The following is a 20,044-nucleotide window of genomic DNA, read 5'->3' as shown; positions in this document are numbered from 1 at the left end:
ACTGAACTAGAACTGAACTAGAGCTGAACTAGAACTGAACCAGAACTGAACTAGAACTGAACTAGAACTGAACTAGAACTGAACCAGAACTGAACTAGAACTGAACTAAAACTGAACAACAACAGGACTAGAACTACAACAGAACTACAAAAGAACCACAACAGATCTAGGCCAGAACTGAAATAAAACTGAACTCATTTAATCTTAAATAACAAAAGTTTGTTTATTACAAAAAAATTAAAATTTTTACTAAAAATCCAAATTAGTAATAAAAATCTAAAGCTTGATTTAATTATTAATAACAAAATATTTTTTGTTTTTTATTATATATAAAAAATTTTGTTAAAAAAAACAAATTTTTTCAAAAAAATAAAAATTTTTAATAAAATCCCACATTTCTCTATTTATAAGCTGTAGAGACGGCAAATACGTCAATGTAAGTAATTTATTGTTTTCAACATGCGTGTTTCGTCGTAAGCAAAAGTTTACTTTAGCTCTTCTGCAAAAAAAGCAACAACAATGCTTGTTTAACTTTGGTACATGCAAAAATGAGAAGTGCATAGTAAGCAACGTTTTTATATTAAAAAATTTTGTAGCAATATTTGCAAGGAGTATAATTTCTAAGAATTATTTTAAAGACTATAGAAGACCAAACTACCACTTGTTTTATATCGCTGGATAGGTAATGAAGTGTAGTTTTTGAAAATGTTAACTGATTTTAAGCAGTTATTAATTTCGGAACTTCAAATTGTGTTAAATAAAATTAAAATTTTTTTAATAGATTTTTTAATAGATTTCTCTTAACAGTAGAGAAATATTTTCATGTTTTAATATAAAAATGCAACAAAGTTTTTAGTCAGATTATTAAATTGCTACAAAGTTTTTAAATAACTATTAAATAACATTTTTTTCTAAAACTTTCAATTTGCTTTTATTTACCTTAATCGTTTACGAAAAAATTCCCACTTTTTTCTATATTTTAATCTCTTTTAAGTCCATATTTTTTTTATTTTTATTGTCTATATTATTTTGATTTATTGCATTGTTGCGTAAAATGTACTCTAACTGAAATTACTTATAGAGATGCTACAATAAATAGTTTTATGAAAAACAAAATATATTAAAAGCATTTTTGTATTTTTTATTTAAACATATAATAAAACTATATAAAGTTAAAAAAAACAATCACTGGTATTTTTCAATAGAAAAATCACAATAATTGCAACAAATAAAAGTAAAAATGAAAAATATTTATAAAAAAGAGAAAACCCAGTAAATGTATGTTGGGGATTTATTTTATGTTTCATCAGGTGCAACAAATAATTTATTACAAATGACTGACTTCAGGTCTTGGACTATTTGTTAGTCTAGCTGTCTGTCCGTCTGTCCATCTGTATGGCTGTCTGCAGTTTGTTCGGTTGGCTTTTATAGTTTTGTTTTTATGGGAAAGAAAATCCTAAGATTCTTTATGGCCAATAAAGTGCTGTGCTGGATTATTTAGACCGTAACTTATTTGCGCGAGTGTTCTTTAATTTTATGGTGCATTTTTTGTAAATTCAAGGTCATGTGGAGACTAACGGAAAAACAATTAAGTTTTTTGTGTAGGAATTTGAGGAATGGAAGAAGAATGAAACAAGAACAGAACCAGAATTATAACAGATGTAGAACAGAACTAGAACAGAACTAGAACAGAACTAGAACAGAACTAGAACAGAACTAGAACAGAACTAGAACAGAACTAGAACAGAACTAGAACAGAACTAGAACAGAACTAGAACAGAACTAGAACAGAACTAGAACAGAACTAGAACAGAACTAGAACAGAACTAGAACAGAACTAGAACAGAACTAGAACAGAACTAGAACAGAACTAGAACAGAACTAAAACAGAACTAGAACTAGAACTGAAATAGAACTAGAACTGAACTAGAACTGAGCTAGAACTGAACTAGAACAGAACTTTTTACTCTTTGAAACTATTACTTACTTACTTTATCAAAAACATCTTAGTACTAAATATTCTTAAATTTAATTATTTATTTTTTTATTAATATTAATTTTTACTATTCACTCCAACGACTTAATACAGTGTTCGTAGTAATGACTTTGTTGTTTTAATACTTGTCTTATAAAGTCTTTATAAGACTTACAACCATTTGCTATAACAGTTGGCACTTTTACTGCTACAGCCGCAAAGTCGGCATCCAGTTGTTGGATTCGCAACTACAGACCAACAACTGCCACTTAATATTTAACAAGTCTGATTAAGTTTATTTTCATCATAATAACATAAAAAAACTCTGCCACTGATTTTGTATTTTTGTTGGCTTTTTTCCTTTCAGCAGATTTGCATGTAAATTTTGCATATTTTCTACATGAGTTTTTCCCTTAGTTTTTTTTATAATTTTAAAAATATTTTATTTACTTAGTAAAAAAACAAAACTGCAAATTTTTGCAATGTTGCTGTTTGTTGCCTTTTCCTTAAGCTTTCTTCATTTTTTCATTCAAAATGCGTTTGAGCAAATATGCTGTAATACATTCTGCTCTCTGCTGTGACCCTCCACGCAACATATATAAAGTGATGGACAATGTGCCAACATAAGAACAAAATACTATAAACTTGCGATATGGAAAAACGCACAAACTAGAATAGAGGAAATCATCATCATCAACGGCAGCAGCAGACACACAGTCAGCCAACACAAACAATAACAACAACAAGAGGAATAATATTATGTGTAGTAGTAAATGAACATTAACTTACTGGGTGCATCCAAATGATTACTGCCTGTCAGACCAAGTGCTGAAAATTCTGATGGCTGTAATTTCATTTCCATCTCTTTAAGACGACTGTTGAGTTTATTTGTATGCATAAATAGGAAAAATGTACAGGATATGGCCAGCAGGGCAATCAATTCAACCGATCTGCGAAGAAAAAAGGAATAAATTTTATTTTAATAAAATATTAAGTTAAAGGAAAAAGCTTTAAAAATAAAATAAATTTAAATAAATTAGATGACTAAATTTGCATAAACTTGATTTCACTAGAATAGTTTTGTTCTGTCCTAGTTTTGTTCTAGTTCTGTTCTAGTTCTGTTCTTGTTCTGTTCTTGTTCTGTTCTAGTTCTGTTCTAGTTCTGTTCTAGTTCTGTTCTAGTTCTGTTCTAGTTCTGTTCTAGTTCTGTTCTAGTTCTGTTCTAGTTCTGTTCTAGTTCTGTTCTAGTTCTGTTCTAGTTCTGTTCTAGTTCTGTTCTAGTTCTGTTCTAGTTCTGTTCTAGTTCTGTTCTAGTTCTGTTCTAGTTCTGTTCTAGTTCTGTTCTAGTTCTGTTCTAGTTCTGTTCTAGTTCTGTTCTAGTTCTGTTCTAGTTCTGTTCTAGTTCTGTTCTAGTTCTGTTGTAGTTCTGTTGTAGTTCTGTTCTAGTTCTGTTCTAGTTCTCTTCTAGTTCTGTTCTAGTTCTTTTCTGTTCTGTTCTAGTTCTTTTCTGTTCTGTTCTGTTCTAGTTCTGTTCTAGTTCTTTTCTGTTCTGTTCTAGTTCTGTTCTTGTTCTGTTCTAGCTCTGTTCTAGTTCTGTTCTAGTTCTGTTCTAGTTCTGTTCTAGTTCTGTTCTAGTTCTGTTCTAGTTCTGTTCTAGTTCTGTTCTAGTTCTGTTCTAGTTCTTTTCTAGTTCTGTTCTAGTTCTGTTCTAGTTCTGTTCTAGTTCTGTTCTAGATCTGTTCTAGTTCTGTTCTAGTTCTGTTCTAGTTCTGTTCTAGTTCTGTTCTAGCTCTGTTATAGTTCTATTCTGGTTCTCTTCTAGTTTTCTTCTAGTTCTCTGCTAGTTCTCTTCTAGTTGTATTGTAGCTGATTTTTATATATATTTTTTCCTTATTGAAATATTTGCTTTTTAATTTAAAATTAAACTTGTTTTTAATGTAATGATAACAAAAAAAAACTTATTGATGAATAATTTATAGAAAATCTATTAAAACTACAACTTTTTCTTTAAAGCAAGACATTTCTCCACTGTTTTTTTCTCTGTCCCCAACTAAACCCATGACATTTGTTCAGTACACAAGAAAGTTGTATTTTCTATTAAAAATCTTTAAAATACTCAATATTTACCATTAAATTGTAAAAAAATTTTCTACAAACAATTTACTTTTTTTCCATTTACTACAGTTTTACTTTTAAAAGTAATTTTCTTGAATAAAATAACAAAAAAGTTAAAATGTGATACAAATATCATCATCAAACCACTTTTATTTTATTCAAGTTCAATGTTATTCATAAATCATGTTTTAACCATATTAAATCTTGAAATAAAAAATAAGAAAAAAACATCACCAACATCATTATTATCATCTGCAACAACATTTTCCTCTTCATTATCGTGCAGAAGTAAACGATTTTTCTTCAATACCCTCATACGTATGTGTGGTATGTGTGTTTGCTGCTGTTGTTTATTTTTGTATAGAAAATTTTTATATTGAATTGAATGAATACTTCTTCTAAGCCAACAACCTTTTGTTTAATGCTGCTTCTTCTTTTTTATAATAAATAAAGAAAATATTAAACTTAACCGTCTAATAAGTGGTTTTACGTTGTTTTGTTAAATCAAGTGTTTTTTTTGTTCATACTTGTTTCTATTTTTTTTTTTTTGTTATTATTATAATAATGTGCATCTTCACATTTGCGATTTTGTTTTCCATTAAAAATTTTGACGTATTTACTTGTAATAAAAATCATAAAATATTCATTAAGTATGGGCGCGTGTGCAAGTGGTTTTTTACAAGAGTTTTAAAGGCAAATTATGTGCGTGTGTATGTGCAAAATGTTTTATGAAATTTCAAAGCAAAAAGAAATGAAAACATATCTAGCGGTTTTAAAATTGCAAAAGCAAGCATTTGCAATGGTTTACTAGGCCTTGCAAACTATTGTAAAAGTTTACTAGAGACTTACCACTAGCTGACAACTCGATGGAAAGCTAATTTTCTTTAAAAATATGTTATTGCATATTTACTATAGCTAGCAAATTTACTATAGAATGCAAATTTACCATAAAAAGCAAATTTTTCTAAAATTTTTTTGTGTAAAAAGCTAAATTTTTAAATTTTCAAAAATTTTTAAAATTTTTCGAAATTTTACAAGGGGTTGCAAATTTACCATACTGGAAATTACTTGTATGTTTACTATAGTAATTACACATTTAATATAGTAAACTTATTTTCTTAAATATTTACTTTGAAAAGTTAATTTCTCTTAAATTTTGATAATTTGCAAAATTTTTCGAAATTTTACAAGGGGTTGCAAATATACTATAGTTTGAAAGTTATAAGTTAACTTTATTTACTATTTGTTTTCTATAGATTTATAAAACTAGCTGAAAGTTTCAAAAGAATGTAAATGTAAATTTACTTAAGAACTTGCATTCTATTTTCTAAAAAATTTACTTTAGAATGCTTTTTTATCTTAAATTATTGATAATTTGCAAAATTTGTAAATTTTACAAGGTCTTGCAAATTTACTATAGTTTAAAAATTACCTTTTCATTATTTATTTACTATTTATTTTCTAAAAAATTCGTAAAGAAAACATTCTCTTAAAAAAAATTATACATATTGCAAATTTACAATGGGTTGCATATATGCTATCATCTACAAATTTAAAGTCAATAAGTTTTTTTTTTTTAAAAATTGCTTAAAATTGTAAATATTTCCAAAACTATGTATAGTTTGAAATTTTTGCATAACTTTACAAGGGTTTGCAAATTTACTATAAATTGCAAATAAACTAATGTATATAACAATACTACTTGCAGCAAATGTTTCTAAAAATTTTTTAAAAAAAAGTAAATTTTTCCAAAAATTTCTATAGTTTGCAAATTTTTTGAAATTTTACAAGGTAATTTTACAATATATTTTTCAAATATTAACAAAATTTACTTAAACATTACAACGTTTTCAAATTCTAAGTAAGTTTAAAAGTTTTATAGGAAATACTATAGATTGCAAATTTACTATAAGTTGCAAAATTTACTACAGACAGTAAATTCTTCAAAAAAATTTATTCAAAGTTTAATTTTTTCCTAAATTTTGATAGTTTTCAAAATTTTTCGAAACTTTACAAGGGCTAGCAAATTTACTATAGTCTGCAAATATTTGGAAAATTCATTGGAATTTCAACATTTTTCTACAATGTTTGTTAAATACAACTTTTTTTAAAAATATTGCAAATTTGCTATAGGTTGCAAATTTGCTATGGGTTGCAAATTTACTACTACATTACTATAGGTTGCAAATTTACTACAACAAGCTACTTTTTACAAAAAAAATACCTAATTTACTTAATTTTTGTGAAATTTTCTATGGTTTTAGAATTTTTTTCGACAATTTACTAGGGATTGCAAATTATTGCAAAATTTACTAAAGATTGCAATTTTACTATGCTACTATGCAAATATTTCCGAAATCTATTACAAAAAGCAAAATTTCCAATAAAATACCCTTGCAATTACCTAAAATGCTGTTCCATTGTTAATGATGTTTTAGCGTTTTAAAAAACGCTACATTTTCACACTTTATTTTAACATTTTTCATTTACAACTTTTTAAAAAACCTACAATGTCTTGTTAAATATGCTAAAAAAGCAATTTTGTTTTATTCAGGGTTAGATAAACACGTTTCAATATTGGACAAATAGGAAGAACTACTAAATATTTATCAAACTAAACAAATCTATCCTTGAACTTATGCCACAAAATTGTCATTTAAAAAATCAATTGCATTAACTAATAGCCCAAATATTAATCCAAGTAATAATTCTTGTTGACCCCTATTTTATCTAAACAAAAATATTTTTCTCAAAATCTCAAAATTTTATTTTTCTGTTAATTAAAAAACCACCGTGTTTTTTTTTTTTTTTTTTTTTGTTTCCCTTAAACATTATTTTTAATGCCTTTAACTTCCTTTATTAGAGACAAGCATAAAAAAAGATTCTTAAAAAAATTCACAAACAAATTTGATTTAGTTAATAGTCGTCACAAAAATAATATTCAAGTACTTTTTTGAAGTAATCTTACAAGTACTCATGTACATTGGTTCTTTTTTCTTATGAAAAACCTTCGACTGCCATTATTGTTCCACACAATTGAACATTTTCAATGAAGCAGTTTTTTTTTCTTTTGGTTCTTTCTTTTAAATTGTCTTTGTTTTCATCATTATTTAGATTTAGAATTTTTAGAAAAGATAAAATTTATATAGCGATTTGTTGTTGTAGCCGGAAATAATGCAGCTTTTTATTAGAGGCTACTACTACTGGCACTTGATATTGTTCTTTAAAGCTCCATTCAAATCGTATAGGCTGTTGGAAGATGCCATAAACTTTAAGGTTAATAAATGATTTCTGTTTAAGATATACTATTTACTAGACAAGACTAGATTATAGAATAGTCTGTTGATTAGACTGTAAACTAGACAAGACAATGACTAGAACATAGACTAGACTATAGAAAAGACTAAAGAATAGACTATAGACTAGACTTAAGAATGGACTATAGAGTAGACTATAAAAGAGTAAACTATAAAATAGACTTAAGAATGGACTATAGAGTAGACTATAAAATAGACTTTTGAAAAGACTATAGACAAGACTATAGACTTGACTATGGAATAGACTATAGACAAGACTAAAGACTGGACTTTACACTAGACTATATATTATACTATAGATTAAACTATAGATTCGATTATTAGACTAGACCAGAACAGACTAGACGAGTCTAGCCTATAGTCTTACAGACAATAGACTTGATTGAGGACTAGACTATAGATCAGATTATAGACTAAACTATATACTAAAGACCAGACTATAGACTGGACTATGGACTAGACTATAGACTAGACTGCAGATTAGACTAAAGACTAGACTATAGACTAGACTATAGACTAGACTATAGATTTTGCTATAGACTAGACTATAGACTAGAATATAGACTAGACTATAGATTAGACTATAGATTAGACTATAGACTAGACTATAGACTAGACTATAGACTAGACTATAGACTAGACTATAGACTAGACTATAGACTGGACTATAGACTAGACTATAGACTAGACTATAGACTAGACTATAGACTAGACTATAGACTAGACTATAGACTAGACTATAGACTAGACTATAGACTAGACTATAGACTAGACTATAGACTAGACTATAGACTAGACTATAGACTAGACTATAGACTAGACTATAGACTAGACTATAGACTAGACTATAGACTAGACTATAGACTAGACTATAGACTAGACTATAGACTAGACTATAGACTAGACTATAGACTAGACTATAGACTAGACTATAGACTAGACTATAGACTAGACTATAGACTAGACTATAGACTAGACTATAGACTAGACTATAGACTAGACTATAGACTAGACTATAGACTAGACTATAGACTAGACTATAGACTAGACTATAGACTAGACTATAGACTAGACTATAGACTAGACTATAGACTAGACTATAGACTAGACTATAGACTAGACTATAGACTAGACTATAGACTAGACTATAGACTAGACTATAGACTAGACTATAGACTAGACTATAGACTAGACTATAGACTAGACTATAGACTAGACTATAGACTAGACTATAGACTAGAGACTAGACTATAGACTATAGACTAGACTATAGACTAGACTATAGACTAGACTATAGACTAGACTATAGACTAGACTATAGACTAGACTATAGACTAGACTATAGACTAGACTATAGACTAGACTATAGACTAGACTATAGACTAGACTATAGACTAGACTATAGACTAGACTATAGACTAGACTAAGACTAGACTATAGACTAGACTATAGACTAGACTATAGACTAGACTATAGACTAGACTATAGACTAGACTATAGACTAGACTATAGACTAGACTATAGACTAGACTATAGACTAGACTATAGACTAGACTATAGACTAGACTATAGACTAGACTATAGACTAGACTATAGACTAGACTATAGACTAGACTATAGACTAGACTATAGACTAGACTATAGACTAGACTATAGACTAGACTATAGACTAGACTATAGACTAGACTATAGACTAGACTATAGACTAGACTATAGACTAGACTATAGACTAGACTATAGACTAGACTATAGACTAGACTATAGACTAGACTATAGACTAGACTATAGACTAGACTATAGACTAGACTATAGACTAGACTATAGACTAGACTATAGACTAGACTATAGACTAGACTATAGACTAGACTATAGACTAGACTATAGACTAGACTATAGACTAGACTATAGACTAGACTATAGACTAGACTATAGACTAGACTATAGACTAGACTATAGACTAGACTATAGACTAGACTAGACTATAGACTAGACTATAGACTAGACTATAGACTAGACTATAGACTAGACTATAGACTAGACTATAGACTAGACTATAGACTAGACTATAGACTAGACTATAGACTAGACTATAGACTAGACTATAGACTAGACTATAGACTAGACTATAGACTAGACTATAGACTAGACTATAGACTAGACTATAGACTAGACTATAGACTAACTAGACTATAGACTAGACTAGACCATAGACTAGACTATAGACTAGACTATAGACTAGACTATAGACTAGACTATAGACTAGACTATATACTAGACTACATACTAGACTATAGACTAGACTATAGACTAGACTATAGACTAGACTATAGACTAGACTAGACCATAGACTAGACAATAGACTAGACTATACACTAGACTATAGACTAGACTATAGACTAGACTATAGACCAGACTATACATTAGACTATAGACTAAACTATAGACAATAGACTAGACTATAGACTAAACTATAGACTAGGCTATAGACTAGAAAATAGACTAGACTATAGAATATACTATAGACTAGACGTAGACAAGACTAAAGTATAGATGAAAGCATTAACTAGACTATATTCAACTGTATTAACACAACCTTTTTCAAACAAAATTATATTCAAACTTTTCTCGCTGACTGTACATATTTGAAAACCTTTCATTTTTACTTTTCAATTGCAAACTTATATAAACTTTCATATTTTTGAGCTGTCATAAATTTAAAATCCTTTTAATTATATGTTAATTTTTCCTTAACTGTCAGTCTGACCTGCAGACGTTTGGTCTTTCCGCATTAATTAAATTGTAAAGAACTAGAAAACACACCTTTGATTTGTAATGTTTATAGCCTTCATAAAATTACCATATTAAAGTGTCTCAGCATAAAATTTCAATTATATTGAAATATAATAAAGTGATTTTTACATTATCATCATTTTCTTTCATAAATACTCAACTTTCAAAAAAAAGTTATTTCAATTTATAAAACTTTAATAAAAAGTGAAAGGATTTCAGTGAAATAAATTAAAAATTTAAGGTTTTTTTAATAGAGTAGCTCATCTTATGATAATAATTCATGTATAACAAATGTATAGATAAGAAGAAAATCACAGTTGCACAGAAATATATGTTTTTATGAAGCGCCCTAATATACATACATCCTAGTGATATGTGTTATATAATTTAGTGATCTCTTTAACAATGAAGACTCTGCAGAAATGAGGAAAAATCAATGATGCAACTTTGATTATTTGTGTAAATTAACTACCGTTACAACACTAGTATGTACTTGCATAAAAGACAGGCTTAAACCTGTTGCCACAAAAAAAAGATTAAATTAATAAAAAAAACAAAATTAATATAAATACATGCATTATAAAGCCAAAGGAAAAGTAAACTAAACCACATTGGGCCTAACAAATGACGAGGTTTGATCACTTTAAGATAGCCATTATGTTAAATGGTTGATAAACAGGAAATTGTTTTTAAAAAAGTTAAATAAGTCTTCGCTATAGTTTGGTCTGACAGGTAGAGCAACAAATAAATCATCATACATAATTCGAAAATAAATATTTTGAGTTACACTTTCATTTATTAAACATAATCGTTGGATAAATAGTTTTCCAAAGAAATAACCAGATGATTATAGCTTACTATTTGCACTTTCTACGAAATCATTATGTGGAAAGATTTGTCAGAATTTTCTTGCTGTAATTTTATATGTCAGGGCTTTATTTTATATCTTCATAAACTAGACTTCATTACCTATTCAGTGATATATAACAAGTTCTAGTTCAGTTCTAGTTCAGTTCTAGTTCAGTTCTAGTTCAGTTCTAGTTCAGTTTTAGTTCAGTTCTAGTTCAGTTCTAGTTCAGTTCTAGTTCAGTTCTAGTTCAGTTCTAGTTCAGTTCTAGTTCAGTTCTAGTTCAGTTCTAGTTCAGTTCTAGTTCAGTTCTAGTTCAGTTTTAGTTCAGTTCTAGTTCAGTTCTAGTTCTGTTATAGTTCTGTTCTATTTCTGTTCTATTTCTGTTCAAGTTCTAGTTCTGTTCTAGTTCTGTTCTAGTTCTGTTCTAGTTCTGTTCTAGTTCTGTTCTAGTTCTGTTCTAGTTCTGTTCTAGTTCTGTTCTAGTTCTGTTCTAGTTCTGTTCTAGTTCTGTTCTAGTTCTGTTCTAGTTCTGTTCTAGTTCTGTTCTAGTTCTGTTCTAGTTCTGTTCTAGTTCTGTTCTAGTTCTGTTCTAGTTCTGTTCTAGTTCTGTTCTGGTTCTGTTCTAGTTCTGTTCTAGTTCTGTTTTAGTTCTCTTCTAGTTCTCTTCTAGTTCTGTTCTAGTTCTGTTCTAGTTCTGTTCTAGTTCTGTTCTAGTTCTGTTCTAGTTCTGTTCTAGTTCTGTTCTAGCTCTGTTCTAATTTTGTTCTAATTCTAGTTTGGTTCAGTCCTGAATTTTAGTGTTTTTAAATTGATATTAATTCTCTTTCTCTCTTCTAGAACGCGAAGACATCAACACCTTACACGGCACCTATCAATACCTCAAAAGTACCGGACAGGTAAGTCTTTTACAAATTTCTTACAAAAAAAAAAAAAAACAATTTCATGGCGCGCATTTTAATGCACTTATCGCAACATATTCGCCGCATACGTTAATTAAAATAAAAACCAATAAAATACCATTAAAGCATCTCATTTTCAAAATTTAATAAGAGCATTTCATACGGTACGGTTACTATGCGCTCTCACGCTCTTTCTCTACTCTTTCTTTAACTGTCTTTCGTTCATAACAAAAAACAAAAAAATATTTATCGTCCTTAACGCGTATCAAATGTGAAAATTGGCCATTAAAGAATAATCGTATTTTTTTCTAAAGCCTTTTAATATTTTCAACAGATGCTCGTAATATGGTAATGTTGCACTGGTAGCCATATTTAATTTATAATGATTTATTATCTATTTATTATATTAGTCATGGTGATTGATATGCATTTTATTTTGAAGACATTTTTTTTTCTTTTTTTTTTAGATATTTAAGTTGTTTTTTATCATTTTTTTATTTTTTTGAATGCATGAGTAAATAAGAAAATATCTGATATTTTGAAGATATTTTTTTTTAAGAGAAAAAGATTCATTTAGTACTTTTAACACTTTTACATTTATACACTTATTATCCATACATTAAGCACTATACCTACCTAATTCCTTATTATCAAAATATGGGCCTATTCCCTATTAGTATTTGTTTGTATTGAACTATCTTCTCTCTCAATTTTACATTATATCCCATTAAATGTCATTTTGCCTCCATTTACCATTGAGCATTTCCACATTAAAGCATCAAATGTTTTTGCTCTTTTGCTGCAAAGCTCTGTCTCTCTACCAACTGTCTCTATACTTTAGCTCTCTCTATCTATCTGTTTTTGCTCTCTCTCTCTCCCTCTATCTCTCTAACCAAACTAACCCCTACTTTCCTTCCCTACCTTTTACAAAAAAAAAACCTTAAAATAGGTTTTAGATTTTGCAAGATTTTGAAATACAAAAAAATTCAGAAAATATTCTTAAAGATTTTTTCTTAAAAGGCCCATAAGTCCCTTCCCGTTTCCCTTGAAAACAAGAAAAAACAATGCATATTACACTTACACACACACACGCACATATGTTTACTTAATTAGTCTAGAGGCAAACTTTAGAAAAGCTTTTGCCAGAATCGCCAGAATCTTCAGAAAGTTTAACAAAATTAAAAAAAAACTTTTTCAATAAATTTTTAAGTTTTTTATAAATTTAGCTTTTACAGCTTTTTAGGAGTAAATTTTTAAATTTTTTAATATTCCAGTTCTTGCTTTTGTTGTTTTTTTACCATAACAAAAGAAGAGAACAACTTAAAGCTTAAAAGCTTTAAAGCTTTTGAATTTAATTTAAAAAGTTTAACTTAAAAGTTAACCGTTGAAAATGAGAGAAACTTTAAAGCTTAACATAAGGGGCCAACAGTTTAATAAAAGCAACTTAAAGCTTAAAATTTTTAAAGCTTTTTAAATCTAATTTAAAAAGTTAAACTTAAAAGTTAAACGTTGAAAAAGAGAGAAGATTTAAAGTTTAACTTAACGGGCCAACAGTTTAATAAAAACAACTTAAAGCTTAAAAGCTTTAAAGCTTTGAAATCTAATTTTAAAAGTTAAACCTAAAAGTTAAACGTTTAAAAAGAAGCAAGCCTTAAAGATTAACTTAACAGGCCAACAGTTTAATAAAAACAACTTTAAGCTTAAAAGTTTTAAAGCTTTTGAAATGTAATTTAAAAAGTTAAATTTAAAAGTTAAACTTAAAAGTAAAACGTTTTAAAAGAGTCAAGCTTTAAAGCTTAACTTAAGGGGCCAACAGTTTAATAAAAATAACTTAAAGCTTAAAAGTTTTAAAGCTTTTGAAATCTAATTTAGAAAGTTAAACTTAAAACGTTCAAAAACGAGAGAAGCTTTAAAGCTTAACTTAACGGGCCAACAGTTTTATAACATTTCAAATCATTATGTGTGTATGTTTCACTAAAAAGAAAAGCTTTTAACAAAGCTTTTAACTTAAATGTTAAATGTTTCATTTTAAAATAAGTTTAAAAAAAAACTCCAAAAACAAGCAGGTAAGTTATTAACTTCAAAAACAAAAAACGGGTTTTAGTTTATAAGTCTTAAAGTGTGGTTTTATATATCAAAAGAAATGTTATTTATAAAAGCTTTTATTTTTTAACGCACCTTGGTTGTAGCGGTAGTTTTGTGTGTGTGTTTTATATCTCACAAAATTTTTGTGTTTTTTTTTTTAAGTTTTAACCAGGGGTTTTCAAAAAGGTTTCGTAAATAGCTAATAACAAATAAGGTTACCAATACAACATTGTCTGGACTGTTATGCGAAAGCTTTTACTCTCTTTGACTTTTCTCTTTCTTCTTAAAACTACTCCCCCTAATTATATGTTAATGGCAAAAAACAAACCAACAACAAAAAAACTTCTCTTTGTTAGTTAAACGATTTGACAACGGAAAAACTGAACAATACACCCAAGGCCTCAATAGATATAGTATTTTTCAATCGTGTACCTAAAGTGGGCAGTCAAACCCTAATGGTGCTTTTGCAATTATTGGCCAAACGTAATAACTTCCAGGCGACACGTGACAAACCCAGCAGCACTGAAACCATAATGATGACACCCACATTTGAACTGGGTCTAGTGGAGGAGATTATGGAAAAAGGTGAACCAACCTCATATTCCAAACATGTAGCCTATGTGGATTTTGATGCCTTAGATTATCCCCAACCCATATATATCAATATGGTGAGAGATCCAGTTGAACGTATTATCTCTTGGTTCTATTATATTCGTACACCCTGGTATATAGCCGAACGTAAGAGATTATTTCCCCAACAATATAAATTGCCAAGTGTGCCGTTTTTGAAAAAAGATTTTTCCGAATGTGTTTTGAAAAATGATCGTGAATGTACGTTTATACAAAATGAATTACAGGGTCTGGGCGATCATAGAAGACAGGTGTTGTTCTTTTGTGGTCAAGATGCGAAAACTTGCATGTGAGTAGTTTATTATCAAAAAAAGCAGAAAGTTAAAAATATGTTTGTACTTAAAATATATATCTAACTACCATTAGGCCCTTTAATTCCTACGAAGCTATGCAAAGAGCTAAACAACATGTTGAAACCAAATACGCTGTAGTGGGTTCTTGGGAGGATACCAATGTTACTTTAACCGTTTTAGAGAATTATATACCACGTTTCTTTAGTGGTGCAGCTGAGGAATATTATAGTAAATATCCAAACTTTTCGAAAAAAGCTTATTTTCTCTTTATATACATATCTCTCTCGTTTTTTTTCTCGAAATCTTACAGAAGCTGAAAATCGTTTACATAAAACTAATCGTAATTCTTTTCGTCCTCCGGTTACTAACGAAGTTCGTCGTATTTTAAGTAAAAATCTTACTAATGAAATTGAATTTTATCAATTTTGTAAACAACGTTTGTATAAACAATATTTGGCTATATATCTATTAAGCTCACAAAATGTTAAAAGCTCTCTAAGATGGCAATTATTTTAAGTTTTACTGCTAATATTTTTAAAATAAAATTTTCTTAAAAAAAAATTAATGTTAACTTTTTGATTTAAAGCTTAAAGCTTTTTATATGAAAGTATAAAAGCTTTCATTATAAATATTTAAATTTTAATATCTAGGCTTATTAAAGTTACATTTGCTTATGCTAAAGCTGAAAGCTTTATATGAAAACTTTAAGCTTAAAACTTTTTATATGTAACCGTAAAATCTTTTATTATTTAAACTTTTAATGTCTTGGCTTATTAAAGTTACATTTGTTTAAGCTAAAACCTAAAGCTTTATATGAACACTTCAAGCTTAAAGCTTTTAATAGGAAACTTTAAAAGCTTTCGTTATAAATATAAAACTTTAATCTCCTAGCTTATATTGAACTATTTATATGAAACTATTTGTTTAAAAAAAACTTTAATCTTAAAGCTTTTAATATGAAACTTTAAAAGCTTTCATTTTTATAAATATAAAACTTTTAATCTCTAGGCTTATTTTGAACGATTTCTTAAACTATTTGTTTGTTAAAGCAATATTTTGCTTAAAGCTAAAGCTTTAAGCTTTCTATGAAAACTTTAAGCTTAAAGCTTTTAATATGATAGTTTAAAAAGCTTTCATTATAAATATTTAAATTTTAATACCTAGTCTTATTAAAGGAACATTTGGTTTAAAGCTAAAGCTTAAAGCTTTATATAAAAATATTAAGCTTAAAGCTGTTAATAAGAAACTTTAAAAGCTTTCATTATTAATATAAAACTTTTAATTTCTTATCTTATATTAAACTATTTATATGAAACTATTTGTTTAACAAAAGGATCCCTTTTTTTAAACTAAAGCTTTAAGCTTTATGCAAAAACTTTAGAAAATAAACTCAGCTTTTAGAATATTAAACTTTTAATAGCACTAGTTAAGCTTATTTCAAGCTGTAAGCTGTTAAAATTAAACACCTTTAGAACTGAAGACCAATTTGTAAAGCAATTGAATATGTTGTTTTATCTAAAGCTTAAAGCTGTTTATCACAACTTTAAGCTTTCAGAATATTATTATCTTTCCTAAGAATTCTTTAGAATTTTCTTAAGCTACAAGTTGCCAAATTAAAACATATGATTATAAACCAATTGTCTGTCAATTAAACTTTTCGTGTAAACTAAAGCTTTTATTAAAACTTTAAACTCTAGAAAACAATCTCAGCTTTTTAAAATATTAAACTTTTAACTTAACATTACATTATTAGATCTTATCACTTAACCATAAACCAAATTATTTATGAATATAACTTTTTTTTAAACAAAAGCTTAAAGCTTTTAGAAAACAAACTTAGTTTTTTATCTTATGGCCGATAACACGCCTAGTGTTAAAAAGTTATTGTTAATTTTAATCTTTCAATTAACTTAAAAGCCTTGTTTTGGGTTTCCATGACAAACAGCTTTTACAAAATAAGCTTTCGAAATAAATAAATTTTTAACGTTATGGGTTAACAAACGACAAATTGAAGATATATAAAAGGTTTTACTTGCCTTGAACTTCTTCTTTGAATTTAACACTTAAAGCTTTTAGTCAAATAATAGTAAATAGTTTAAGCTTTCGTTATTTAAAAGCTTTAAGCCTTGGGCTTTAATATATTACTACCTAAGAGATCTCTATGTTTTTACCCCATTAAAAGTGATACATTTTCTACGACTATATAAAAGACCATTATTTGGACTATAAACAAGACCATGATAAGAATAAATAAGACTTTAGACTATAGCTCAGACTGTTACCTAGACTAAAGCCTAGACTATAGCCTAAACTATAGCCTAGACTGTAACCTAGACTATTACCTGTACTATAGCCTAGACTAAAGATTGCCACATTGTCCGAAAAATAGAATATATACTGGACTATGGATCCGATTATATCCAGACTAATGACCAGACTAGACTAGACTAAAACTTAGTTATTTAGTTTAAAAAGGAGAATGTATACACATCAAATCCGAAGAAATACACATAGGCCTCTATCGGCCCTGTTGTGCGCTACTTAACCAGTCCCAAAGGGGGGAATCGAATCCACCGAAGGCCTTAGTCTTAAGACTATTATCTTAATGTTTAGCAACAACTAAACATTAGACAATTGTCTGGACTATATACTAAACCACAGCATATAGTTCAGACTATTGTGTGTACTATAGTTCATACTATAGTCTAGGATATAGTCAAGACTAAAGTCTGCACTTTAGTACAGAGTATAGACATTAGACTGGACTATAGCCTGCATCTTACGATAGGAATATAATCTCTACTAAAGAGTGAACTACACTATAGAATAGAAAATGCAATGGACTTTAACTAGACAAAAGTTTGGACACTTAGACCTAACAAGAGTCTGGGTTTTGGACTATAAAAAAGTCTGAACTTTATACAATAGTCTGGACTTTGTATTAAACAATAGTTGGGACTTTAGACTAGGCAATAGTCTGGACTATAGCCTGGGTTATATAAGAGACTATAGTCTGGACTATTAGGTGGATTGTAGACTAGACTATAATGTAGACTTTAGGATCTGGATCTAGATGAAATACTATAGACTAATGTATAGAAAGTAGTTTAGATTATAGACTAGACAAAACTAGGACTACAGTTTAATCTATATATTATATATTGGACTATAGTCTGCTTAGTATTTTGGAAATGTTCGTAACAACATTTCTGAGAATCGGTATAAAATTGTCTCAGGTCCTTATGGGTTTCATAATTAAACCTATACATGACCACTTTCCAAGTAAGGCTATTTTAAAAATATATATTATTTAAAAGTTATAGTTAATCCCTTGATCTGTAAAAAATAAGTTGCTTTAATGAGAAACAAAAAAAAATATTGCGGGCAAGCTTTATTTCCTTTAAAAACTTTCGGTTAGAAAAATTTCCTACTAAAGTTTCCAAAAACAATAAAACTCATCATCACATCTCTATTTATCTTCTCATCACTTTAAATTAATGCCAAAAACAATATAAACGGTAGTCAATTTTGTACATTGGGCTCATTGGGTTAAAGGTCCAGAAAAATACAGACCAAAAAAAAAACGAACTAAGAAACAACTCCCATTTTCAACAGCACAACAGAGTTAAACGGGGACGTATACAGCGGTCCGAGGATTATGATAATGAAAACAAAAGAAAGCCTAAAAGGCGTACTCATCTACCACTAGGAGTACGTATAAAATGGGATAATGAGAATACTCATAAGCCTCAAGTACAACAACATGGACTAACAGCTGGTATAGTGGCACCTAAGAATGTACACCAGCATAGAAATCAGCATGAACATGAACATAAACATAAGAACAAAAACAAACACGATAAAAAATCTCATTACTCGGATCTAGATTATTACAATGGTATTGGAAATGATTATGATGATGATGTGGATGATGACGATGATTATGAAGATGAATATGCTGAATATTTGGATGCAGCTGCCGATGCCTTAAATAATACCAAAAAAGCTCAAGTAGAACTGGTCATTTTTAATCGTGTACCCAAAGTAGGATCTCAGTCTATGATGCAACTAATGATACAATTGGGAAAAGTTAATAATTTTGAACATTCACGCGATGCCGGCAAACCACATGAAACTATTATGATTAAGCCGCCACTACAGAAACAATTATTGCAGGAGATCTATAACAAATCAAGACCCCATATTTACAGTCAACATTTAGCCTATATCAATGTAACCCGTTTCCATATGCCCAGACCTATTTACATAAACTTAGTACGTGATCCTGTAGAACGTATTATATCATGGCATTATTATGTTAGAGCTGAATGGTATTATCGTGATATGAAAGCTAAATTGGGTGCTAAAGCACCCGCCAGACCATCCGATGAATTCATGAACATGGATTTCGATACATGTGTGCGAACACAGAATATCTATTGTCAATTCAATCAAATGGAAATTAAAAATCCCGCCCGAGATCACAGACGTCAGACCCTATTCTTTTGTGGTCAAAATCAACAGTTGTGCATGTAAGATTGATGATGCGTTGAGTTTTATGGAAACTGGTAGTAATTTTTATTTTTCAAATTTCTCCTTTAGGCCTTTTAATTCTCAGGCTGCTATGCAGAAAGCTAAACGTACCGTTGAGGAAGAATATGCTGTAGTGGGAACTTGGGAGGATACGAATATTACTTTATCGGTTTTAGAGCATTATATACCGCGTTTCTTTAAGAATGCTAAGGCTGTATATCACTGTAAGAAATTAAATGTTATACCTAAAAGTAGACTTAAACAGCAAACTACTTTTTTGGGGAGAAGAGGACTTTGGATTAGACCATAGACTAGACTATTGATATGACCATAGACTAGACTTTAAACTAGACTAGAGACTAGATTATAGACTATACTAGACTATAGACTAGCCTATATACTAGACTATAGACTAGACTATAGAACAGACTATAGAATAGACTATAGAATAGACCATAGACTAGACTACAGACTAGACTATAGACTAGACTATAGACTAGACTATAGACTAGACTATAGACTAGACTATAGACTAGACTATAGACTAGACTATAGAC

At 28.9% G+C, this 20,044-nt stretch overlaps 2 protein-coding genes across 2 annotated transcripts in view; both read left to right on the top strand.

Moving 5' to 3' along the window:
* LOC124420004 (heparan sulfate 2-O-sulfotransferase pipe-like) overlaps window positions 1–20,044 on the top strand; it is a 103,878-nt gene that overhangs the window by 78,784 nt on the left and 5,050 nt on the right. The window contains exons 3-5 of the mRNA XM_046951454.1: window positions 11,885–11,943; window positions 18,570–19,486; window positions 19,557–19,785. Coding sequence (XP_046807410.1) covers window positions 11,885–11,943; window positions 18,570–19,486; window positions 19,557–19,785 — 1,205 coding nt within the window. The remainder of the gene's footprint in view (window positions 1–11,884; window positions 11,944–18,569; window positions 19,487–19,556; window positions 19,786–20,044) is intronic.
* LOC111685693 (heparan sulfate 2-O-sulfotransferase pipe-like) lies at window positions 11,891–15,499 on the top strand. The gene is made up of 4 exons (XM_023447958.2): window positions 11,891–11,943; window positions 14,388–14,950; window positions 15,028–15,182; window positions 15,265–15,499. The coding sequence occupies exons 2-4, from the start codon at window positions 14,487–14,489 to the stop codon at window positions 15,468–15,470; spliced, it is 825 nt and encodes a 274-aa protein (XP_023303726.2). The 5' UTR covers window positions 11,891–11,943; window positions 14,388–14,486; the 3' UTR covers window positions 15,471–15,499.

This window comes from Lucilia cuprina, chromosome 5 (assembly GCF_022045245.1).
Source record: "Lucilia cuprina isolate Lc7/37 chromosome 5, ASM2204524v1, whole genome shotgun sequence".
NCBI lineage: Eukaryota > Metazoa > Arthropoda > Insecta > Diptera > Calliphoridae > Lucilia > Lucilia cuprina.
Note: the sequence above shows the minus strand (reverse complement) of the source record. Positions and strands in the feature narration are given on the sequence as shown.